The sequence below is a fragment of the Micromys minutus genome, assembly GCF_963924665.1.
Source record: "Micromys minutus genome assembly, chromosome: 7".
In the NCBI taxonomy this organism is placed as follows: Eukaryota; Metazoa; Chordata; class Mammalia; order Rodentia; family Muridae; genus Micromys; species Micromys minutus.
In genome coordinates this window covers 57,478,113-57,504,702 of record NC_137976.1, presented here as the reverse complement: position 1 = coordinate 57,504,702, position 26,590 = coordinate 57,478,113, and the positions used below count along the sequence as shown (strand labels likewise).

The 26,590-nt window shown below is 48.3% G+C and overlaps 1 protein-coding gene across 1 annotated transcript in view; it reads right to left on the bottom strand.

The window, feature by feature from the left end:
* Positions 1–26,590, bottom strand: part of PDIA5 (protein disulfide isomerase family A member 5) — a gene marked incomplete at its 5' end in the record, with an annotated part of 83,299 nt that overhangs the window by 3,581 nt on the left and 53,128 nt on the right. The window contains 5 exon segments of the mRNA XM_080919472.1: positions 2,185–2,255; positions 5,514–5,644; positions 8,063–8,223; positions 8,681–8,751; positions 19,973–20,109. Of these exon segments, the coding sequence (XP_080775598.1) occupies positions 2,185–2,255; positions 5,514–5,644; positions 8,063–8,223; positions 8,681–8,751; positions 19,973–20,109 (571 nt within the window).

Here is a 26,590-nt window from a genome sequence, read left to right as displayed (position 1 = left end):
CATTTACTCCAATCTAAAGCATCAAGGCATTTGGGAGTTCAAGGACAAAGGGTGCTCCAGATGGACAGGAGCAACACATGATCTCCAGCCCCTGTACAGATTATAGGGGTGAAGTGGATCAGACAGAGTGGGGTACCTGTAACCCTGTGACCTCTCTTGGAATGATCTTTGCTCTTTCACTGGCTCCTCCATTTATTCCAACACCATCTATTCCAACACCATCTATTCCAACACCATCTATTCCAACACCATCTATTCCAACACTCACGGCCCGCGGCCCTTCCCCGCCAGCGAGCGAGCGAGCGAGTGAGTATGTCAACTGATAAAAGTCCCCAGCTAAGCTCCTGGGAAGGGATTTAGGCTCCCTAGCTAAAACATGAGCTGCCTCACACAGCTTTATTGATTCAGTAAAATAAATCTCTGCAGGAGCTAATATTGACTTTGGCTATGAAAATGGAAGTGAAAATCCAACTGCATATTGATTGGGGAAGGAACCAAGACTGGCCGTTGGGTAGGAAACGAAATACAATTCCAGCTGAGAGGTGGCTGCAAGTGAGTGAGAATGAACGGGGAGTCCGGCGACCTCATTCTGGCTACCCGATGACCCACGGGTTATCTTTGGGCAAAGGACATAGCTCCTCTTCAGGCCATAGTCCCTCCGAAGTAAAAGCAGATGGTGTGAGCCAATGGTCCCCAGACACAAGTGTATGACCAGTGTAAGAGCCAGCTCTTGTAAGCCTCCAGTTTCTGCAAGCATCCCCCAGAGCCTCCCATCTAGCCCACTTAACCGTGCTGGTTAAAGTATGGTGCCCTGCTTTGGGCAAAGAATGGGCACCGCTCACCTTAGTTTCAGGGCCACACACTCGCCCTGAGAGCTGTTACTACTGCTGCTGTGTATTCTAGGAACCTCAGGTGTGTCAGCTTCCCAGACAGACAGACACATGGAGACATGGAACAAAGAAGGTTGGAAGGAGGAGCCGAGGGAATGGGGTGAATGCATAAACCCAGAAAAGAGCTAGCATCTATCAGACCATGAAGAAAAGATGGATCTGTGTTTAGGAGGACATGAAGGCGCTCTCTCAAAGTGCAGCAAAGTATCTCGGCACCTACAGCTCTGCTTCTGTCATGCTGGAGGTACACAGGCCTACCTCCATTTGTCTCTGTCAAATCCTCACCATGCCCAGGACAGCGAGCTATCTCTGCAGCCTCACCGGGTCTGGTTTGGTAGAACTCTTGAGTTTTCTGGGTCAGTCTATTTATTGTGGGATGTTTGCTTAGTTTGTGCCTGGACCAGTGGGAAGATATCACATGGGAAAACAGGGAATGGTAATAGTGACACACGTGACTCGGGGTCCAGTGTATGTTTAAGTTCCCGTATAAATCCAATGGAGACCGATATGGGACAGATTCCTATGACTGAGTTCAAGGGCTGGGAACAATCTTTGCCACCATCTCTATCAGTCTCCATAGAGTATAGTCTCCATGGGAACATAGCTCTGTGGTAGATTGCTTACCTAGCAGAAATTCAGTCTCCATGCCTGCCCTCCAATAAGCAACAAATAACAAACACCTTCTAGGATAAGAGAACTTGGGGGACTGGCAATTAAGAGGGTGTCCCTGAGTTCTGGGGTCCAGCCCTGCTTTAAGGGCCACCTACCCACCCACGAGTGGTAGCTCTATTCCCCTGCTGCAGAAACAGGCCTGGCACCCACTCCCTGGCACCCACTCCCTAATCCAATCTGCAGCTCCAGCTTGTTAATTTTATGCTTCGTCAGCTGACAGTTGTAGGAGCCCTTAGCTTAGGCAGGACGAGGATCCTCTGGCATGGCCTGGTTCTCCTCCACTGCAGCCTCCTCCATTTGACTTCTGTGGGGGTTCTTATTTGTATTTTTAATTATGTAAGCAACGCATGACTACGCTCCTACTGTAAAAATGTTTGAGCACTAGAGAAAAATGAACACTCGCTCCTTTTACACCCCTCCTCCACGGAAATGGTGTAATACCCTAGCTTAGAGCTCCAGTTGATTTTGTCACAGAAATCCAGTCCTGTCTGCCTGGTGAAGAGGTAGAATGACCCTGCTCACAGGTCTGGGCACAACCGTACACAGGGTCGGGGATCTAGCTCACTGGGAAAATGTGAGAGCAAGGCAAACTGGGGGTGGGATGAGGGAGGGTAGTCCTTACCTTGCGGTCATCTTTGAAGGCATCAGCTGTGGCAGTGAAGTGAGGGATGACCTTCTTACAGTGCGGGCACCCTGGGTGAGAAGGGACAGAGTCACACGCACCTGAACGTAGCAGCTTACAACACTTTCTGGTACTCTGAATAGTCCTCTCGGGGAGCCCACATCCTGCTCACACTGTCCCTGAGGGTCAGTGCCACACACCTCTTGCACACCTCCCCTTTGCTCACACTGCTGTAGCACCTCTTAATGTCTGCTGGTCTAAAGGGAGGTTGGTGATATGTTCCGCAGACACTGCCCTGGACACCGGAGGAGCTGGATCTACAGTGCAGAGGGACTTGGGAAAGAACCACATGTGCTCAGGACTCCCCGGGTCATCACACTGCCCTAGGGATAATAGTGGGTCATCTCTCCTCTTTGTACCCAAGGAAGTGGTACTTGGAAGATGGGGCCAGAGGTAGCAACTCTGTGCATATTCCCAAGGCTCTTGCTCTACGGATAGCTTCCTCTCCTATAACTTCTACCCCTTCCTACAATCTTCATCTTGAGGGTAAGGGTACAAGCACTGGAGTGAGTCCAGGAATGACTGTCATCAGCAGCCCTCAGGCTCTGTCCTAGAGTGGATGGCTGTGGCATGCCACTGATGAGTTAGTCTTGCTTCTCGGTCGGGACACCACTCTGAGCCCCTCCTGCTGAAAAGTACTACTCATGGGCCATTTTCTCCTTCTGTCACAGAAGCTGGGGAAGCCACAGGTCACGTTGGCCTTCCCGTCGGGGTGAATACAACAGAAGCCAAACCTGCCATTTTCACATTCATTCACTAGGTCTGAGTGAACAGAAGTGCCCAGGTGAACATCCCTGAACTGACTGAGGTAATCAGTTCTGACAAGAACAGGTGGGAGGGGGTCACACGACTGTCGTGAGACCTGGATCCAGCTACTGAGTCCTGACAAAGGCCCGTACATCCCACCTGGGGAGGCAGACAGAGCCAGAGCTGACTCTGTGGGGAGCAGAAATGGCTTTGCTCTTCCGCTTTCTCCTTTTCTGAGTGACATGATAATGACTGGCATTTCAAAGGGCTTTGCGAGACTAAATTAAGGCTGGGCTACAAATTTAATCTGAATTTAGCATCTGAGTTGGTTCCTGAGACGGGCGGGACCACCCATATGGCCAGACTTGGGGAGCAGCCAGCTGGCCCCAGAATAGAGTGGAGATGACGGGGAAGGAGTCGGGGATTTCCCAACATCTGATGCAGGAACACAAGAGGCCTGGGGTGGTCATAGGTTATTTCATCAGAAATGCACACACAGGACAGAAGACTTTTCAGCTAGCTAAAATGGCAATTAAAAGCAACACCATTAATTTGACCTAAGAGAGACACAAAGCTGAAACTCATGAAAATGTCATAGTACAGAGGAGGGATGTTACATAATTTCAAAACATTTAAAGAGCACATTCTATTGGTAGAGTCATGCCGTGGGCAGCTACAGGCCCGTGAAGGGCATGGGCCTACTCATAGCACACATACAGAGTGGGCTGAAAATCTTCTACCCCAGGCCTCACCATCCAGCTTCACTATTAATGCTCCCTTTTTAACCTCCACGTATTGAAAGCATAAAGGCAACTGTCAGCCAAGAGCTAATTCCTACACCGTCAATTTAAAATATCGGGGCATCAGATGAATGGCTCCTTGCATCTCATTTTCCTGTTAACTAGAGAGTGTGCCAGATGAATAACTGGTGGGATGGGCTGTGTCAGAAAGTGCATGGCATGCTTCTAGGAGGCGTCGGGTGGGCCAGAGCATGCCACAGCTTTCTAAAATTGGAGGTGACTGTCTAAGAAGCAGGAAACCATTAGGCCTCCTGATGTGGGAGGACAGAGGCAAAGCTGTGGACGGGATGGAAGACCTCAACCTTGGTCTAGGAAGGGGGGCTCCCACAATCATGCAGAGAGGTGTGGGGCTGAAGAGGTGCTTGGGGAGGCAGGTCTCAGGGAGAATGAAAATCGAGGGAGGCCAGATGCAATCGGCCAGCTTTCTAACCAGTGTTTCACCTGGTACTTGACATGCCTACATTATTTGGAGTCTTTATATAAATAAGTTAAGCATGCATGTGTATAGCTCACAAGTAAGTGCCCTGCCATCAGAAAGCACAGAAAGACAGACATGTTTATGCTTAGATAGCCACCCCCATCTCCAAAGATGCAGCTCCCATGGGTACTAGGGTAAGATCTGAGGACAGAAATGTAAGGACTAGGCTTGTGGCCAGCAGCTGAATCATTCCAAGGCACTGTCATGACCATGACCCAGCTGTGGAGGAGCATGCAGGCTTCCGAATATACTCTAAGGGCAGGCTGAGTCTCAGAAAAACTCTGTAAGGGGCTTTGAAAGCTAGCCCCACTCTGAGAAGAGGCCAAGGCTGAAGGGAAGGGGGGGTGCTGACAAGATGTACCTGAGGGATGGGGGGGTCTTAAGCTATTATGGACAAGGATCTCTCAGACAGGCTACTGACACTGAACAGTGGGGGCAGGAGCGAGCAAACAGGAGGGCCGGCTACAACTGAGTGGGTTTACGACTAGACGGAGAGCCTGACTTCTCTGTAGACAGACTTTTATTATCCTCACTCCATTAAGTTGAGCTGTAACCTGGGGGAGAGAGGGAAGGGCAAGAGAAGAGTGGGAAATTCTAAGATGCCTTCCTTCTAAGTGTCAATTAACAACTTCAAAATGGGAATGCGCACCTCCCCACCTCGCTGAGGTCACAGACCCCACTGTCAGCAGACATGTCACTTCCTCAGCTTGGACTCTGATTAAAATGAGAATCACAGAGCTGGCAGGTGAAAGTGCCTTTTTCCATGCCATAGTGTCAAACTCAAATAGATCAAAGCCTCTAGAAAAGGTCAGGGGTTCTAAGACCTTGAAGGTAAACTCAGCTCCAGGAGGAAGAACAGGAAGAAAGCAGAAGAAATCGTGTGTGTGTGTGTGTGTGTGTGTGTGTGTGTGTGTGTGTGTGTGTGTGGGTATGTGTGTGGGTGCATGCCTTGGGGTAAACAGGGGACATACAGGCAGCATGGAAAAGCCCAGAGACCTTGGGAGAACTAGGAGACTGGTTCCTAGCACCATAGCCTGAAGGTCTAGAAAGAGAAGGACGTTCCCAGTGCGGTCAAGAACCTGATGGGGGCTGACAGGAGTATGCAATTCTTTTTCTGGCCTTCTCAGCCTTTGATGTAGTTTGGGAGTCCTGCTTTGGGTACACGTGACTTCAGGGTTGACTAATAGCTATCCTGGTATCTGGCATCCTCTCCCCTCCCTCCTCCAGAAACACAAGCTACTTACAAGGGGCATAGAACATGACCAAGGTGTGTTTCTTCTTCTTCAGGGCATCCCGGAAGTTATCCCCCACCAGATGTAATACACTCGTCTGCTGTTCTTCCCACGTGGGCTCTGGAGGCGGGGGAGCCTCAGGGCTGCAGAGGTGGGTGGGGAAGGGGGAGCAATCATAAAGATCTGCTGACAAGACAGGTGCAAACCCCACCCACCCCCAGCCACTGAGGAGCACAAACGAACTAGCTTTTCATTTCTTCTGGAATTTCATTTTTAAAGCCTTGGCTTAAACACCAACAGATCTGTACCAATCCATGAAGAGGTGGGAGATCTGGACACGTCTGAACACAGGCACAGAACCTCCCCCACCTGGCTCCCTGGCTACTGATCCGACAGACTCTAGAGACCCTGAATGACCTTCCATTATCTTCTCTGAAGCTTTTGTTCTAAGAGAGGGAGCACCAGCCAAGAACTGTTGCAGCCAAGTCCAGTGCAGATTATTTGCAAGATGTTTGAGTTTAGGGAAACTGACTGAACACACCGAGTCTCCATTTGCTTTTCTATTATGTGAGACAGTGGTACCCAGGATGGTAACTAAGTGCACAGGATGTGTGTGTGTGAAGCTCCTGCTTGGTCCATCCTGGAGAAGCTGGGTGTGCCAATGAACAACAGGCACTGGGTACATGCTAACTCTTTTCTGGTTTCTGCTTGTCTACTGGTCCCCCATTCCATTCTGCCCCACCCAAGGATGAAGCTGCTGGACTTCAGATCTGGATGTCCCCTAAAACCTATGTGTCTTCAGACTGGCACTGTCACAAGGTAGTGGAAACCAAGGTAGGGTATGGTGGGAGGTTTGTTTTAGATCACTGCCAGGTAACCCAACAATGGCATTTCCCAAACTGGAACCAAACAAAACTTTCTCTTTGTAAATCAATTACCACAAGAGTTTATTACAATACTCCTGTTAGCACTAACTTGGAGTCTTTTTTTTTTTTTTTTTTTTTTTTTTTTTTTTTTTTTTGAGACAAAGGTTTATCATGAAGCCCAGGCTGGCTTAGAACTTTTGATCTTCAGGATTTACCCTATGAGTGGTTGGATCACAGGCAGATATCAACACACCCAGCTCCCAGGTCTTTCAGAACTCTCTGCCATCCTTGCTTCCCATCTTTGCAACCCTGTGTCTCTTGGCAAGGAAGGCTGTAACAAAGCTGTCACAGACTCCCCACTTCTGCCTCAGCCCTGTACTGCCAACCTAGAACCTGGTTCAGGGTGGCACAGGGCCCCTTTGACCTGTGACCTTTCACATGTCCTCTAATACTTCCTAACCCAGTGTTCCATGTCTCCCGCAGCCTCCCCTTCTTCTGCTTCTATCCCGAGCCTCTGCCTCTCACGAGACCTTATGTGACTCCCAGGATCCTCAGTGGCTTCTGTGGCTGTGACTACTACAAACTAGTCCTTTCACCTAAGCCAGAGGCCCCACTATTACCTCACACCCACCGAGACATGGAATATGCTATCTTCCTCCCTAGTCCTTCTTGCTTCCCCAAATTCTCCATGCTTGCTCTAGTGCCCCTGTGCTGGTGACCAAGACCAACCCTTCCCCTTTCTTAGAGCATCATGTCTCCTGGCTACACGGTTCCCCAGTCTCTGAATGCTATTTTGCTGGCTTACACCAGCAGGCACATATTATCTACATGAGGCTTGGCCAAACAAACAGCTCTCTTTTAAATGCCTCAAAGAGCTCTTGCTTGTCCCTGGGTGGTGACCCTAACCTTTCTGAACTTAAAATATCTTCTAAATGAAAAAGGAATAAAAACTCTGCAGTAGAATTTGTGGATAAAAAGAGGCACGGTAAAACAGGGTCTGGGATATAACAAGGGCAGAGAGCCTACCTACCATGCATGGGCCCTGAGTCTACTGCCTAAGCAAGACAGGGACGGCAGAACTTCAGGACAGGGGGACAGCCACCTGCCTTAGAAACCAGAAAGCCTGGGAACCTCAACACTTGGAACCTTTCAGAAGCAGACCAAGCCTCTAGCATGGAGGCATGGCTTCTCAGACTCCTCTCCTGGGGAGCAAAGAGAGAGGGGAGCAGCTGAGGGTGGGGCCTTGCTATATTTTTTTCTCTTGCAAGAGGCACCTCCCGGGCCTAGTACTATATGTGTTCTATTCCATATACTGGGATTTCTCTAACCTCCATGCTGGGCCACCCATCCTTTGAGTCCAAACATCAGAAATAACAGTGTAAGAATCTGTATGTATTAATATGGACTTGCCACGCCTGACATGTACCCAGGTTTGAGGAGCCAGCCACCAATAAACCTTGGCCACACTCACTGAAGTCGACGAAACCACCCAGAATGGTGACTGTCACTTTCAGACCTGCACAGGATCATGGCTTTAGACTGAGGGAGTTAAATCTCTTGGCTTCTTGGCTCCAAGTTCAAGGACTGGGGCCCATAAAGGTTCACTTCTCTTCCTTCAAGGCCAAACCCAGAGGCTGGTGTTTACTAGTCAGGGCACCATCGAAACCAAAAATAACCAACAAGACAAAAACTTACTTCTGCATCCACTCAATAAACTTCTTCTTTGTTCTGAGTGCAGGCACCGCTTGTGGCTCACCATTCTTAAAATACTTCAGGGTGGGAAATGCTGAGATGTGAAACCTTTCTGCCAGGGCCTCGTTGATGGTAGCATCGACAGCTGCAAGGACACCAGAGCTCTGGGGTGGGGGAAAGGCCAACCATGCATTACAGCCTCACAAGTGGTGCTGAGGGAAGGAGGAGCCCAGGTGCCGGTCCCACCCTCCCCGGGGCCTGCCAGGACATCACAGGGAGTAATCAAACCCTGGTACAGTCTTCACTTTTTAGTGACTCTGCCTCACCAATCATGCTTGGCAGAAAAGGGCCTGCTCCCAAGAGTCAGTGGCCCAGAAAAAAGAGAGAGAGAGAGGCAGAGCCCCAGTTAGCAACAGGCAGATGGTCTCATAGGCTTTTGGCCCTGGGAGGGACCATGTCTGACCATGATGATGCTGTATTTATTACTAGGAAATATGGAGCTACTGCACACCTGCAGGGACAGGGAGAGTCACTTCAGGGCTTATAGAAAAAAATCATAGTGACTCTAGGAGCCAGCGGTCCTTTGGAGGGAACAGCGAGAACTCCGGAAAGGAAGCTTACCTCGGCATCTCCGTGGAGGACTTCAGCCGCACCCTCAAACTCCGGCTTCATTTTCTTACAGTGTCCACACCCTGAGGGAAGAGCATAAGGAAAGTTCTTCTCATGGCACAGAGGCCCTGGTACCTCTGGGCTGCCTCCCTGAGACTGGCTGGCCTCACCCCAGGAAGCTTGGTACTGAGAGATGGTGACGATGACAGATGTGGGGGTGGACTGAGGTCATGGGGACCGAGGCACACAAGGAAATAAGCATATAGATCATAAGTCACGTATCCAGGCCTGGAGCGCTGGGCCCTGGAGAAGTGCTACCTGTGTGTCCTTACATGAGTCCTACGAGGTAGGAACAGACAGGGTCACTACGCTACAGGTAGGAAACTAAAGCAGCAGGTGGATAGCTGCCTGAGGGTGACCAGACAGACACAGAGTGTGCCGTAACACTCAGCAGTGTAGCGGGAAGCGCTGGCTGCAGATGAGGCATGCAGATGTGACATGCACTTCCTGGTCCTGGTCACTCGACATCTTTTCCGGGCTGTAGGGTGGGAAGAAAAATCCCCAGAAGCAAAAATATGGACAAAGTTAAGTTCCAAATCAACCACAGGAGAAGGTAGGAGGCACAGGCACTGACCTACTTATGGCCAAACCAAAGCCACTTTTTTAGGGTAAAGCCTGCTCTTTCCTGGCAAGTGTGCAAGTGTATCTAGATGTCATAAAGACCAGGATCTCATACATTTAAAAGCAAACAGGGGCCAGTAAGATGATGGTTCAGCAGGTAAAGGCGTTCGCCAGCAAGCTTAATGACTTCAGTTGGATCTCTATCTAGGCCCCACGTGGTAGGAGGAGAGAATTCTATAAGCTGTCCATATAGTACATGTATGCTATAGTACAGGCATATGCACACACACATGAACACACACAAATATGCATGCAAAAAATATTAAAGACAAAATAAAAAAATCTCCACTTAGTGTGGGTAACATGAGGGGATCAGAAAGCTCTCATTTGCATCGGAAGAGTGGTTTCTGGCTTTGGATGGTACAGAGGCTCTGTGGTGAGGGGGCTCAACAGCTGCAAGATGCTCTTAGAGGGAGCCTAGTCGCATGGGACAGTGCTTACAGGGACCTCACAGAGCCACCTCCAGCCAGATGTTTCTTACTGCTCAGTCACTGCCCCGTTCTCCTGCCTGAGTCTGACTCCTCTCAGTAATTGGAGTATAGAGTTCACCCTGTACAAGAGGAGAGTCAAGTCCAGAGGCATTCCTGCTGTTGGGGACTGGGTCTGTCATAATCCAGCCAGGCCTAGAGAGAAGGCAGGGTGTGATGGGTGGTGGAGAGCCCTAAACTTGTATTTTTAACACTAGTTGGCCCGTGAGGTTCCCCAGCACTCTGTGCCCTGAATGTGACGTGTGTGGCTGGACAGTGGGATTGTTACTGAGATCAGTGGATGGAAAATGGAACCGCCTACTAACGGGAAATGACCATTTCCTTCTAACAGTTTGGTGGGATCCTTGAGGATGAGAAGCTTCACTTTGCACTACCTTCATGCCTTTATCAGGTTTCTGTCCTGTGATGTCCTTTTCTGCCCTGCTGGGGTAGAAAATGTGCTCTATACCACCTGCCAGAGGCAGACTCAGAGACCAGGAAGAGGACCTGTGATCCCATCTGTGCTGGGCATGGGGATGACTAAAACCTTCTAGATTCTTCTGCTCACATGCCTCTCTGCTTTACTTCCAGCCTCATCTCCCAGCGCAGAGTAAAGAAGAGTTTGTTTTCTATACACAAGCATTAAAAGCTATCCCCGCAGCCTGGGGAGACACAGGACAGAGACCAGCACTTTACAGTCGACCTCATGGCTCTAGGAAATGAAATGATAAGTCCCCCAGGTTCATCACAGCCCCCGCCCTGACGGATAAGCCCTCATTGTGAACAGCATCCCTCCAGGCCACCCTGTGGTCCCACCTGGTTTGGGTCCCACTTCGAGTCTTTCCGGCTCACGTCAGCTCCATAGATTGAGCCGTTTTTCTCCCCGCCATAAAATACTTCTTATTCAGATATTTCCACGGCATTTAATTTTAGGTTGCCTGTGCTATCTCCTGATATTTATGAGCAGCCAGGGTCTCTTTTCACAACATAAATCTTATCATATTCCCTTGCTTAGAACTTTCCAAGGGCTTCCTTCTACAGGTGGGAGATTAAAATCTAAGCTCCTTATCATAGCAAACCCCGTGTACCGCCTGCCTCCAGCCTCAGGTCACTGCCTCTCATCCCTGATGATGCAGTCTCTCTCCTGTTACATCAAGCTTACTTCTACCTCAGGACCCTTGAATGTGTTCCCACTCCACCTCAGACACTAACAATGCCCACTCCACCCCAGTTTATATATAACTCTGTCATGTTTCTGATCAAATTCCAATCTGACCCACAAACCCAAAGAGGCTTCACCCCAGTGTTCTCTCTTCTAATAGCCAGTGTCTCCCCTAATTTTATTCAATAAACCCTGAACAATCTGCATGCTGTCGCCTCATCTGGAAGGTAAGTTCATACAGGCAGGGGCTTGAATGTCCGTCTGGTTAAATCCGATGTCAAGCTCCATGTATTTTTTGAATGAAACCTCAGGGCTGCACTGTTCAGGTTTATACCATGTATGATAGCTAGGACACGTGTGTGATAGCTAGGACACGGTCCCCCAAAGGCCTACATGGCAAAGGCTTAGGCCCCACATCGTGGCACTTTTACAACATGCTGAAACCTTTAAGATGTGGGGCCTAGCAGGACCAAGTAGTGCCGTTAAAATGACAATGGATTGAGGCCTGTTCCTCTTCCTCTTTGTTTCCTAGCCAACCGTAGAAGACACCTCCACCATACACTTTAACCACCATGTTCTGCCTCACTACAGCCTAGAACAGTGGGTCTCTCAGTCTTCCTAATGCTGCGACCTTTTAATATAGTTCCTCATGTTCTGAATCCAACCATGAAGTTATTTCATTGCTACTGTCAGGAATCATGATGTAAATATCTGATATATAGGGTATCTGCTATGGGACCCCCCCCCACCAAGGGGACATGACCCACGGGTTGAGAATTTCTGGGGCCAATAAATCATGGACAGGAACTTCTGAACTGCCCCCTCTCAATTTTGAAGTTGACTATCTCAGGCATTTTGGTACAATGATAGAAAATGAACACAGAAGGCTTAAGTAGATGAAACGTTCTATGGTCAGGGGTACAAATCATTGCTAAACACCCCTTCTTGGCAAAGCTGGTGGTCAAGCTGTTCACTGTGCACACACACTCCTTCCTCACTATCAGAGGGCCCTTCTGCTGCCGCTTTCCCAGTCTTGACAATGTCTTCAGAGATCTCAAGCCTCTGATGCTGGTCTAGCATTTCTGGTACCTATGACTGCTCACTAGAAATCACTAAGGACTTCCACTCCAGCATCTTTCCTCTTGCTCTCCGAATGAGACACCAAGAGAAGGTGACAAACAGCTGCAGACTGAGTTCATGATGGGGGGGGGGGCCCAGGCCCACACAAGGGGAAAGGTCTGACTGAGTAACACCTTCTTCCTACACAACACCTATTGGGGGAGCTGTGGTGATATATAGTGCCTGTGTTACCCCAAGTCCCAGCCTCCTGGGCCTTGCCTTCTGGGGGTCCCCCAGCTGTGTGAGCTGCAGAATAGTCAGAAAAATGTTAGATGTGGGGAGCAGGGCCCTGGCCTGCTGCATTAGTGTCCTTACTGTGATATGGCAGGCCACTAATTTTTATGGCCAAACTTCCTTGTTGGGTTTTTATCATCCATGTTAGCGTGTTTGCTGCTGACTCTGTGATCCACAGAGGTCTCATACAAACACCACTATTCCATTCTCCTCTGGCTCCAGGGGTGTTGGCCTCCTCTCACCCCCAAACCCCTCTAGATTATACCGAATTCACCTCTACTGACAATTCTATTATCCACTAGCCATGGGCTTTCCTGAACTCTGAAAGTGGGATTTTTTCAGATCAAATTCTTCTATAAAACTCCCTGGTAGCTCAGTTCAGTGAATTTCCTATTAATTCGCGGAGAGTCACTGACTCACTGATCCCTTGGGACTGAGCCACACCCTCCAAGGAAGCTTCTATTTATCACAGCCCTTCCTTCGGCAGACGTCTCCCCATCTTTTATGTTACTGTAAAATGCTGATAGCAAGCGTTTAAATTTTTATTTGCACGTTTCAATCCTGAGGAAATAATCTGACACTCGGATAAATATTTATGCATGAAAGTGTTCCTGGCAGGGTGGTTTATAATGGGAAATTCAGTAAACAAGTCAAAGTCCCAACATTATGTCACTGGCTAAGCAATTTACAGTGCCATCATATGATGAAACATCAGGTGGTCACCAAAAGCATGAACCAAAGAGGTATATTAGTAATATAAGAAAATGTCGAGAAGGCAACGTTAAAAGGAAAGGATGAATAGGTAAATAAAAAACAAAACCAAATACAAACAACAACAAAACAAACACAAAAGGCTGAAGGTACAGTCCCTCCCCTGGCATAACAAATGAAACCTCTAAGAAAGAGGAGGAAATGAAAAACCAAAGTCAGGACAATGGTGTCATATTGTGGGGTGGATTAGCTAAGCAAAACACAAGGAAAAGAAGACCCCTCAGAATGGCTTAGTCTAGGGCGTGGCTTCCAGCACTGCCTGGGTTAATTTCTATCCTGACTGCACTGGTTCGGCCATATGACTTCTGGCAAGTCCCTTGGTCCACTGGTGTCCGCCTCCCTTTTTATAAAACTGGAATCATGATATCAGCTTGACGGGGTCTGCCATACGGATGAAACAAAGTAATATATGGAAAGTGTCGGGCTGGAGAGATGGCTCAGCAGTTAAGAGCACTGACTGCTCTTCCAGAGGTGCTGAGTTCAATTCCCAGCAACCACATGGTGGCTCACAACCGTCTGTAATGAGATATGATGCTCTCTTCTGGTTCATAGCAATTACTCAGTATAAGTTACAACATGGCTTAGTACAAGGAGAAGCACCTAGAAGGAAGCTAAAGTCTAAGGGAGAACATCAGAGACAGAGGAAACATACAAACAGATAAAGATTAACACCCATGAGGACAGAGCTCTGGGTGAAACGACAGCCCAGTGGGAAGTGGGTGAAGGGTATGATCAGGTTGTTTTCATGGAAGAAATCTGAAAGGCTAGAACACTGGTTTGACTCTTAAATGCTCCCTAAAACCTCAACTGCCCAGCCATGTTGTTGAGAGATGTAGGACCCCCTGGAGGTGAGATAAACAGGAAGAGTAAGATCACTGGAGACATACCCTTAAAGGTACAGTTCCTTCCTTTCTCTGCTTTCCCTGACTACCTCAGTCTCCTCATGTGCCACGATTATCTGCTCTGACAGAGACCCAGAAGCAACGGGGCTAAGTAACCATGCCTCACCACCACCACTGAAACCACCAGTCTCGCCTCTTTTTAATCTGGCTTTTGTCAGGAATGTTCCCGGTGATGGAAAGCTGGCTAACACAGCTGGTAAGCTCATGAAAGCAGGTTTAGTGTCTTCAGTGCAAGGAGAGCTGTCGTCAAGCTGCCCATTATTGAGTTCAGTAGGGATACCAAAGGCTGGAAGTATCTGCCGGTATCCCTTCATTCCTTCTCCTGCACTGATCTCAATTTGTGACAGAAAACAACCTAAAGGAGGGAATATTTCTTTGGTTTATCGGGAATTCTGGACCATTTGTGGAAGGGAAGGTCTGGCAGATCAGCCCCACTAACGGCAATGGAAAGGTGGGAAGGAGGCTGTTCATATCAGGATGTAAAGAGGAAGGCCAAAATGAAGGGCCTGGTGGTCACTTTCAAAGTCTCACCCTCAGTAGCTTATTTCTAACCGCTAGACCCTAGCCTCCACAGCTTCCCCCAAACACGGCTATCAGTTGGGAAATGAGCGTTCAAAACATGAGGTTGCGAGGGATATTTCAGATTCAAACCATGTCTGAGCTATGGAACTACTGCTGTAGAAAGACACCATGACTAAGACAACTTGTGGAAGGAAAGGTTTGTTTGAGCTTATGGTTGCAGAGGGGTGGAGTCCATCATCGTCATCATCAAGGTGAGGAGCTGAGGGAGGAAAGAGCTCAGCTCTCAAAGCACAGCAGAAATCAATGAGCAAACTGGGGATGACCAGAGGCTTTTAAAACCCCAGAGCTGCCTCCATCCTACCTCCTCTGGTAAGACCAAACTGCATACAGCTACCATGGTGGACCACAACGCATGAGGGACCACGTTGGTAAGACACTCTCATTCAAACTACAAACCATAGCACCAAGGTTGCCAGGGTTTGAACTCTACCACATACATAAACGTACAGTGAAACATTTCTTGATGTTTCTAGGTAAGTTCCAGAACAACCAGTCCATCCGTAGCAAGCAATTTTACTTTGTCAATTAATCCTAAATATTCAGACATGGCCTCCCACATATTGTCTAGACATGTTTCCTGTGCTGTTTGAATACTGAAGAATTGAGGACAAATGTCTATCACCAAGCGATTTGTTTAAAATGTATGGCATATCCAAATTATAACACAATGCCCGGTGCTTAGATTTAAATGTCAACACATATCTACAGGAAAACATCAGAATCTACTGGTAAGTGAAAACAGTCAAATCACAGAAAATGGATAAAGAATGTCCCTACTCATATAAAATTGAAAAGAAGAAAAGAAAATTGCATAATGCAGATGAAGAATTGCAAAAAGAGGTAGCGATGCTGACATTAGTAGTGTCCAACATTGGGGTGGAGAGGGAGCGTCCACTGTTTGCATCGAACTCTTCTGCAGTCTGTGAGCTCTGCACTGGCAACAGCAGCAGCATCAGGAGGAGGAGGAGGAGGGGGAAGAGGAGGAGGGGGAGGAGGAGGAGGTATTACTGTTATTCTTAAATCATTTGTACAGTTAGAAAAGCAGCAGCAGCAGAAAGGCTTTTAGGGCATGATGTTACACAAATCTATATATGTGCTGACAAAAAGGCCAGTTTTACTGTATGTTAAGTTAAAAGCAAGGGAAAGGGGGCTGGTGACGTCACTCCGCGGTGAAGAGCATTTGCTGTCCTTGCAGAGGACCTGGGTTTGGTTCCTGGCCCCACAGTCATTTGTAACTCCAGTATCAGGGAATCCAACACCCTCTTCTGGTCTCCCCCAGGTACCAGGCATGAATGTAGTACACATACATACATGCAAGCAAAATACTCATACATATAAAATATAATAAACCAAAAAAAATTTAAAAAGAGAAACATCTAAAGGAAAATATTAGCAAAATGATACCTCCAAATGGAGTAGTCCTGTCTGGAAATGGACTGGAAGTAGTTTTGTTTGTCTTGGTCATTAGTATTTCTCCATCCCACGGAGGTACTTTCCCCCAGGCATTCCAGGAGAGATACAAACACTAACAAAGGGGCTGGGAGCTGAGGCTCGATGTGGAGTGGGATTGACTGGTGTGTAGAAAGCTCTGGGTTTGACGCCTTGACCTACAGAACTGGGTGGGCTAGCTAATGCCTGTAATCTCCACACTTGAGAGAAGGAGATAGGAAGGTCAGATGTTCAAGGTTATCTTTGACTGCATTGGAAATCTGAGGCCAGCTTGGGCTGGAGACCCTGCCTTAAAAAAAAAAAAAAAAAAAAAAGAGGAGAGAAAAGAAAAAAATGAAGGAAGGAAGGGAGGAAGGGAGGAAGAAAAAAAGAGAGAGGGAGAGAAGAAGGAAGGAAGGAAACCACAGGGAGAGAAAGTGAGTGACAAATGCTTGATTTCTTGTTCAGAACGTGACAGAAACAAACAGAAGGCACTGGAGTGTGGCAATAGGCAGCACCAGTGGACGTGCCTTCTACAGCCTCTTTTGTCTGCTGAGGGCTGAGGTGGGCCTAGAGCTAGACTTCCACGATGCAGCATTCACAGGGGGACAGAGGGAGTTATAGGCAAGGCTTAGACAGCAAAGAAGGAGAAGACACTCCAGGGCTGCACAGTAGGTTCTGACAACACATGAGCCTATACCTCTGTCAGCCCTCGGCTGACATCTGCACTGTCCTCCCCAGGAGGCCCGATCAAGCTCCTGGAGAATGAGGCCCACAGGACAGACCTGGCTCTAAACCAGGCTACTACAGCCCATGCAGAGGGTCTTGGTAGGTGCTAATCATTTGTTCAATGACTGCCCAGGCATTGAATGACTGCACCAGAGTATCTGTATGACTTGCTGGGAGGGAGGAAAGGAAAACCATTAAGCCACCAGGCAAGCTGAGGCAGAAAGGAGGTGAAGAAGCTGGGGGCCAAAAGGGGTTTCATGGTCAGTCCAACTACAGAAGATTGACAAAATACAACAACCAGGGTCCAAATGTCCGTCCCTCTAAGAGCTCAGGAGCATGGCTCACAGGTACCCCGAGAAAGCTACAGGCACTGAACAGATGACATGCCACGGTAACCTAGAGTTACCAGGATTTCCAGCTTGGGTAGGCATAGGTTGGGAAGAAAGCGGAAGGCCTTCTCTCCCTAGCCATTCAAAGGGAGCCCAGGACAGAAGCCACCATTGTCTTAGCTCTTAGCACATGTACAGAAGAAACACTGCAAAAAAAGACTGTAGGTCTCACGGTGAGTCGGCTGGGAGTAAGCAGAACCTTCTTCCTCCATGTGTCTCTATTGTTTATCTATAAGACTGCTAAGAGTCATTAAAAACAAGTTTGTTTATTATTTTCAAGGAAGCCCACCCCCACTTCTTCAGTCTACTGTGCTGATTTTAAAAAGTTATCTCTTTCAGCTGGCTGCTCTTTAAGCAACAGCAAACCTTGCAATTCTGAACTCTATCTTGATGCTCGTAGCTTGGTGTTCGGATGTTAACTACAACCAAGTAGTCACTCTGACAGGCTCAGCCACAAGGCACCGGAGGACACTTCCCCCAGGCGGCCCCATCCTGTTCCCTTCTCCCCTTCACAGCCAGAACAGCAACTCACTTGCTGACTGTCTCCCTAGAAGAAAGGCATGCTCAAGCTCTGATCCAGTAACCCAGCCCAGGAACCAAGCCAAGCACAGCCAACAAAGCTCAGCAGGCTTTACGGCTTGCTGTGATGATAGGTTCCAATTCTGTTTGCCTACGTCTGCTAGCAGCCACTCTCTACACGGCCTAAAGACACCAGGGATACTATTGACTTTCGGGATTCACCGTCTCTTTACGAGAGAAACCCAGGATCACGCCGTAGGCCTCCAGCCTCTTGGTGGGGTTTTGGGAACACTCTGGCTCAAAGTCCAAAGCCAGGCAACGAAGAGTGTTCCCCTTGGATCCCGCCCTGAGCAATGACTCTCCTTTACACCACGAGGCTTTAGCCCTTCCTAGGCTGAAAGGCACAGTTCCCAGCAGGGAAAGAGGGCCTGGAGAGTATACTGTTTGAAGCAGAGCCAATGTCCTCTAAGGGGATGTCAGCAGGCAGCTCATCCGGAAGTGAACCTCATGCTGCTGCATGGACCTGTCACTCTGCAGGAAAGCAGGGGAAAGTACAGCCACATAAACAGAATGAGCATCTGCCAGTACCTGCCTGCCCGGCTGGGACGGAGACACAAGCAGGGGACTTTAACTGTGAAGACTTGCTTCCATCTACAGCTTTGAGACAGGCCAGGGAAGAGGATTTTAGTTTAGGGGTGGGTGGGGATAGAGACAGTGTGTGTCTCTAAGGTATCGCTAACCTTAGGGATAACCTTAGCTAAGGCCCCCACCCTATAAGGTCTTATTTTGTAGCCTAGGCTGGCCTCAAACTTCCCCAGGGGCTGGGATTACAGATGTCTACCATCTTCTGACACTGTCCTTAATCAGCAGGGCCAAACAAGCCTAAACATGTCTTAGGAAAAGAAATGTTTTTGAGCTTTTTGTGTGTTTTCTAGAACTAGAAACAAACCACAGTAAATGTCTTTCTTCTGGATTCTCAAGAATTTGGCTTTGTTTGTCTGTTTGTATTTTGAGACAGGGCTTCTCTGTGTAGCCCTGGCTATCCTGGAACTCTATAGACCAGGTTAACCTTGAACTCACAGAGATCTGCCTGCCTCTGCCTCCCAAGTGCTGGGATTACAGGCGTGCACCAGCACCATCTGGCGGAATTTGGCACTTTTAAGAAAACAAATAAAATGTTAGGGGAATTGGTAGTAACAGCCCCTCAAGGGGTCAGGCCAGACCTTGTTGTTACCCTCCCACCCGTCCCCATTCAATGGCCACCAAAGGCTGAGGCAGCACATGACTCACAAGCAGTGGGCCGTCTGTGACATCTTATCTGCAAGGCTGTGCTAATCACACCCATTTGGTGCCACTGCCAGTAAGATGAAAGGTGACTCCAGAAGCCACTCTGTTAGCATGGGCACCTTATGCCCACAGGATAAACCAATCATGCACCTCACATGTACATGGGCATACCTAGTCCCAGGCCACTCAGCTTATCTATTTGGTGTGGCCGGTCCTTCCTAGAAGACCCTTGAAACTCCACACAGGGCCACCATCCTTTTTGCTCTCATGTGACCTTGCTCTCCCTCTCAAGAGCAGCCCCTATCTCCTGAAGCTGTTTATTTAACCTTCTGTTCTCCACAGCACAGAGAGGGCACGGGCTCAGAAAGATCGGAAGCTACATGCCAGTTAGCCACTCTTGAGAGCACAAGGTTGGGATTCTCTATGATCATCTCAGACTGAGACTGTTCGCACGAAGCAGCAGGGGGCATGCTAGATATTGGCCTCACTGCCTGGTCAGCTACCAAGCAAGGGCAGGCCCTCTCTGCACCTTGGACCCGCACTAGGTAAATGGAGGGCCGGTACTGCTCTAGTATCTAATGACATACCCAGTTTGACTCCTCAGCCCCTGCTGGCTTCAGGAGGACACTCAAGCCTTTGGGAGGTGGCACTTCATTGAGTTCTGCTGAGGGACACTTGTCGTCTGACCGGTAATTTTTTTTTTTTAAGATTTATTACGTGTATATAGATAGCTTTCTGTCTGCATGTATACCCACAGGTTAGAAGAGGGCACCAGATGGGATAGTTATGAGCCACCATGTGGTTGCTGGGAATTGAACTCAGGACCTCTGGGAGAGCAGCCAGTGCTCTAACCACTGGACCATCTCTCCAGCCCCTGATCAGGACTTTGGTGCAGTTCTGATGGAGATACAGGGCAGGCGCATGAGCTGAGGATAGACACACGCCAGTTCCCACTGCATCTCCTACCTAACAAGTCCCAGGACAGTGTCCTACTCTGAGGAAAAGGGAGGTAGGGGCAGCAGAGTTCCACTCACATGGGGCGTGGAACATGACGAGAACAGAGGAGTGCTCCTTCACAAACTGGTCAAAGTCTTCATCGGTCAGGTGATAAACGGAGCCGCCCTCATCTGCCCAGGGAGTCTCAGGGACCTGGGGCTGTGGCGGCTGTGGACTGGAAGACCAAAAAACAAAAACAAAACAAAACAACAAAAAAAAAAAAAAAAACAGGCAGAGCTCAGAGCAAGCCCTGGGGTCTGAACAGCCCTTACAAAATCCAGCCCTCTGGACACATAACTCCCACACCAAGGCCTTTTAGACACTGGAAACTGGACCTAAAGATGGATGGAGAGGGGCTGTCCTGGTCATCTCTGCCTTCTCCCCAAGCAGAAAGGTACTTAGGGGAGAAGGCAGAGATGGCTTACTACCGCTTTCTCAGGCAGTCCAGGGAATCTTATACTCCCCAAGCGGCTGGACGGTTTGCTAGCTTTTTCAAGGTAGTGCAAACTCCAGCAGGCTGGCAAGAGCCAGCAGCAGTGGTGCACAGTGGGAGCTGGATGTCCTGCTCAGCCACCCACTGGTAGGACACAGGAGGAGGGAAGAAGTGGAGCCAACAGAAGGTGTGAAGCGGGGAGGGGAGGGGTGACCACTGAGGCAGAGGGAAACCAGTATGCACTGTGGGGGTACGCACCCTGCCAGAATCTGCATTACCTTACCAACCCTTCTAGAGAACAGACATCACTGGTGTTCTCAGAGCAGTCAACTGCTGGCCTCAAAACCCTGGCAGTTACCTGATCTTTCAGGAGCCGGTTTGCTCCACAGAGAACCACATACTGGTGTCTATAGCCCTTAGTGCTAGGTGGAGGGAAGGCTCCCAGGTACCAACTTCCTGCCAGGACGAGATGGCTGGTGACATAAGACCCCTGTTGTCTTACAGGGAGTACCTTTGCCAAAGCACTTCAACTGCGGCCTTGAACAAAGCCCTTCCGATGACAAATGTGAAAGGCCCTCAGCACGGTTCCCTACCTCGTTCCCTGCCTGTAGGTGCCTACAGCAGGCCACACTGAGGAGCTCCCGCAGTCAGGGCTGGAGAACTAATCAGAGAGTCACGCGCAGTGCGAGAAGCAAAAGCTGGTTTCGGAGCCTATGAGCTGCCCTAAAAGCCTCAGGCTCACTGGTCTCTGGAAAGAGAGTGGCAGGCCTTTGGTCCACGCTTACCCAGTGTCGGACTGTAACTGGCCTGGCAAAAGTGAGGGTTCCTAAAGAGACATTACCGGAGTCTCTCAATTTGACCATCAGACTTGGAACAAGGAAGGCCAGAGATACAAAAATTTCTCTGGAATCACAGGAAATCCCCGGGAAAAGGAAAGGGTGTTAGTTGGAGGGGGGACCGGGCTCCCTGAAAGAGTTTCATACAGTTCTACAGTACAGACTGAATCCCAGTAGTTGACAGGACCACAGTTCGACCAGGACTGCTTACACGACTCCTTGGCCTTCTATTTAAACATTCATCTCACATCAGAACCCCAAAGATACAGAAGTATCTGGGGCTGGGGAGGTTGCTAAACCCCTTTGTCCCTCTTCCCAATAGGGCTACATTGGAAAAAGGTCCCTTCTCCGCTTTCCACTTATTTATTTCTGTTTGCTTTTGATTTTGAGACAGTGTCATACTATGTAGCCCTGGAATTCGCTACGTAGTCCAGGCTGGCCTTGAACTCAAAGAGATCAGCCTGCCTCTGCCTCCTTGGTGCTGGAACTAAAGGTGTGCGCCACCACATGAGGCTGCTTCCTACTTTTAATCTGGCTCTTTAATTGGCTAATTGAGAAAGGGGGGTAGGACCTGACTTAGGCTGTGATACCCAAATTCTACACAACAAGACGGTACAGGTGGCAAATTCAAGCACTGGGAAATCACTCCTTCCACATCTAGCCTCTTATATTTGGGTTCAAGCCACTAACCCAAGTTAGTATCTATAGCAGGCAGACGCAGCAGCAACACCTCTAATCCCAGCAGAGGTAAGCAGATCTATATGAATTTGGGATCAGCCTGGTCTACACAGCAAGTTCAGGCCAGCCAAGGCTACACAGTGAGGCTTTATTTCAATAACAATAACACAATTTAATTTAAAAATATCTATAGCAGGTGATTTGTTGGGCAGAGAGTAGGGGTCAGGGAGTATGTCTCCATGGGAGAGCTAGGTACACTGTCAACCATCTCTGTTAGTGGAGGGCTGAGCCTCTTCTTCACACAGTAGCTCGGACAGACTGCTGGCCATGCACACAGCAATCATACATTACTAGTTCTTGTGTAAAGAGGGGAGGGAAAATGTCTGTTTGCATCTGGTATGAAAAAAGACTCTGAGACCATACAGAAATGAGCTGAATCTGTTACTTCTATGTGTGACAGGGGTCACAGGAAGGGAGCAAAGGGCAGAATGCATACTGAGGTATCTTAGTTTTTTTTTTTTTTTTTTAAAGTTACATGAATGTAATCTATTAAAAAAATCAAAGTAATTTTAAAAACTCAACAAGAGTTTCTGAGAACCCAACGTGTGAGATGCAAAAGCTATGTCTTAGCAGAGAGTTGAGAAAGCGCCTGAGTTTAGAGACTAACCTAAAGCCCTTTTAGTTTAGAGACTAACCTAAAACCACAAAGGGGTTTTGTTCGTTTGTTCTGAAGATGAAACCCCACTGAAACGAAAACAACAGGAAATACAGAGCAAAGAAAAGAAGTCACCACAATTTCAGGAGCTGAGAAAAAAAAAACACCTCGTCAGCGGGAGCCACACCCTTGAAGTTGGGGTATGACTGGGCTAAAAATGGAGGTGTCACTATAAATTGATCCTGAGGAGCACCCATGCCACAGACAACTGGGGGGTTATAGTCAAGAGAGCACCACAGGGGGGGTGCACTTGTAGGAGAATGTGTGGAAAAGAGGGGTGAGCAGGTCTGCACAGAGTGTCTGATGGAAGGTGGAAGGCGCTAGTCAAGGTTGGCCTCCCCAGGCATGCAACCATCTCTCTACAAACAGGGGCTCTCCCTCTCCTCCCTATCTAGTACCCACAAGAGACATCTAATAAAGCTCGCTGAGTAAAGAGTGAAAAAAACCTGGTTAAAGGACACAGAGGCATGCAGATCTCTGTGAGTTCCAGGCCAGCCTGGTCCACATAATCAATTCAGGCCCGGATTACACAGTGAAAAACTAACTAGCTAGCTAAATACATAAACAAACAAAATTTTAAAAAGGCATTTCAGACTCTCTGAAGAGAGAAATTTTAATATGTTTTCTATATCTCTGAAGAGAATGAACGCCAACCAGTAGGAACTCCAAAGAGCCCTGTGCAACTATCCTCAGCTGACAACAGAAGCAGACAGCAGCTGTACTGTCACGCCTGTGACCCCAGGAGCCTAGGTGACCAACTTCAACTTAAAACATCGACTGGACAATGGAGCTCTCCATGGCCTTTTTACAGCTATTTCTCAAGTTCTTCCAGACAGACAATGGGTAGGAGATGGTTCTGCAATTTTACAAAAGACTACCTAGACTTTTCTAGATAATCATGGATAAGTTAAACTCAAAATGAGGCCAAGAGCTGGGGTTATAGCTCCGTGGATAAAAGTGCTTGCTATGCAAGTGTGAAGATCTGAGTTCAAATCCTCAGAGCCCCCTAAAGAAGCCAGGCATGGTCTCATGTAACTAACCCCAGTAGTCGGGAAGGTGGACACAGGAGGCTCAGTAGCTGCCAGCCCAGCTCTAGATGTATAGAGAGACCTCCTTGCATAGGAATAAAGCAGAGGGTGACAGGGCAAGATAGTCAACATCTCCTCTGTCCTCTCATGTACTGTACCAGAACAGACCGCATGTACATACACAGACACACACATACACACACACACACAAACACACACACAAACATACACACACACACATACACACACATACATACACACACATACACACACAAACACACACATACACACACAAACACACACAATCACATACACATACACACATACACACACATATATACACACACAAACACACACACACACATACATACACACACAAACACACACGCACACACACACACACATACACACACACACACCACTCTTACAAATGTACACAACTTAAAAACCAAGAGCAGTGAGGTAAAGGATATGGTGAGTAATTACTGTCTCCAGGACTCTGTTACTCTCAGGTGTTCTGAAGATCAGACAGAGTATCTGTCTCAGGCCCTCCAGGACTGAAAAGGCCAGGCATAAGCTCATCTCAGGGAGATGTGTCAGTCAAAGATCTACAACTTGGAGCAGCAGGAGGCAAGAACACTTGGTGTCTGTTAATTCAGTTTGCCTCTGGTTGGTAGATATAGGCTTAAGTGTACAGCTCAGCCAAAATAGACGATTATCTACAACCCTCTACCTGCCTGCTACCCCCAAATCAGCAGAGGTGATGAGACCTCTAGAAAGATGAGGGGTCTACTCCAGAGCCCTGTGCCCACAGATGTCAGGCCTGATTCGGGGGTGGGGGGAGGCAGGTTTTCTCTGGTGTTTGGTCATCACTGAGAGAAACAGCCAGGATGGATACACCCTGATGTTTTAACTCTTGGAGAACAGCTCATCACCAGGGTGGTGTTTAAGATGAGGTCCTCTACTGCCTACTAGGATTGAGGGAGCTTAAAATACAAGAGGCAAAAAGGAACCACACATGGAGCTGGATACACGCAGTGGAAAACCTAAAAGGAAATTCAGCCAGCTATCTCTGGGTGACAGGGCACAGAAGTACTTCTCCCTCGAGCTTTAAAATATTTTTCCTAAAAGAAAGATTACTTGAAAACCATAAGCTCACAAAAACACTTTAAAACTCAAGGTAGCGGGCAACACGGGAGCATGCCTGACTCTTGCTGGCCCATGAGGTCAGTAGCTGATTGCGTGTCTTGAAAGAAGTGACCTATCTCTTCCTACTTGGACGGGGGGAAAGCATTGTGGTGTGCCCCAACACTGAGTGCTCACATCTGTCTAGAGTGTGGCTTCAAGGAGCCCCGATTTTTCCTTCCTGGTAGTTGACAGCTCATCTCTCATCTTGAGACTACAGATACACTGGGCTGACAGCAGGGGCTCCTGACCCTGAGGAGAGAAAAGAGGCAGGAAAGAGAAGGCCGGATAGTGTCAGGAGAGTGGGGGGCAGGGAGTTGAGGGGGAAGAAGCAGGGAGGGAGTAGGAGGGTGTAGACCAGCAAAGAGAGGCTGAAGGAGGCAGGCAGGCTCTAGTGGAGAGATGGCAACCTCCACAGTGAATCTTCACTGATGAGAAAACCCCATGTCTAGGATAGCTGGCTGCTCTGAACACATCTCCCCCATCCCTAATCCCCACCCCCAAACAAAACCTTATCCTTCGAGAGAAAGAGATGAGGGTGTTTTGAAATGAGAAAAGGTTAGAGACGGGGGAGGGAATCGGGCAGATCTTATGCTCCGGTGACAAATGAGATTGCTATTTGTTGAAACCTTTTCCCAAGGCGGATGGAGATATGTCAGGCTGTAGGGGAGTACACGCTTATTATCAACTGAAAAAGGGAAATAGGAAAGGGAAGGCTCGGGTTAAGACAATGAACACATAGTAACAGCGAACGGCCTTCCCAGGCAGGGGCTGAAAATGAAGCAACCGGCAGGGACCAAGATGTGGAAATGCTTCCAAAAGATAAAAGCTACGCAAACACAGGTGGACTGGTACTTCATCTCCTGGGCGTCTGGGAGTTCAGAACTCCAACAGAAATCCTTAGGGTTTTGTTTTGTCTTTTAATACAAAAATCCAACCTTTTCACAATTTCTGAAAATACATGTCTGAACCTCTAACTAATAACTACTTCTTTAACCCTATAGTTTGCACTCAGGGTCCCTGAGGTAACAGTGCCAATATATATTAATGAGCTGGTGACTGGGAAGAGATGAACTTTGAGTGGGATCCCAGGGTCAGCTGTCCTGCTACCTACCATCTCGGGTAAGTTGCTCTATCCCTCCGCCTATGTTAACTCGGCTATGAAACAAGATTAAACACCCTTCCATCCAGTTCTACAGTGAGTACTGGACAAGAAGCTCTACCGGTGCTTACAATGGGGTTTGCCACAAAGCAGAACCTCCAAACTGTAGCTGCTATACCTACACGTATGTACAAATAACCACACATGAAAGCAGAGTGGGCACTGGGGAAGGGGTAGCCTGTGGGCTCCAGGAAGCTCCAAGAAGACTCACATGAGGCTAGGCTTCCATTAGGAAGACTGGAATGTTCAATGAGATGACAGACAAGACCCAGCAGCTGGCTTGGCTCATGTCAGCTAAGATGAGGGATGGCACCGTCTGACTGTGGGGTTTGATGCCCAGAGATCTAATCGTATTATAAAACTGGGTTTGACAGTTGCCAGGAAGCAGGGTCCGGAAGGGGCGTCTCAGAATCAAATGTTCCAGAGTAGCTTTACGAATCTGATACAGTGCTGTTTCTTAAATAAGCACTCAAGAGACAGTCCTATTTTCAGGGAGAATGCCACTGATTTATCAGTCACACAGTGGGGGTTGGGGGGGAGGGGTGTTCAGTTGGAAAGGGAAGACTTCTGACTTGACTATGCCAAGACAATGGACGGGGTAGACAGCCCCTCTCCATGA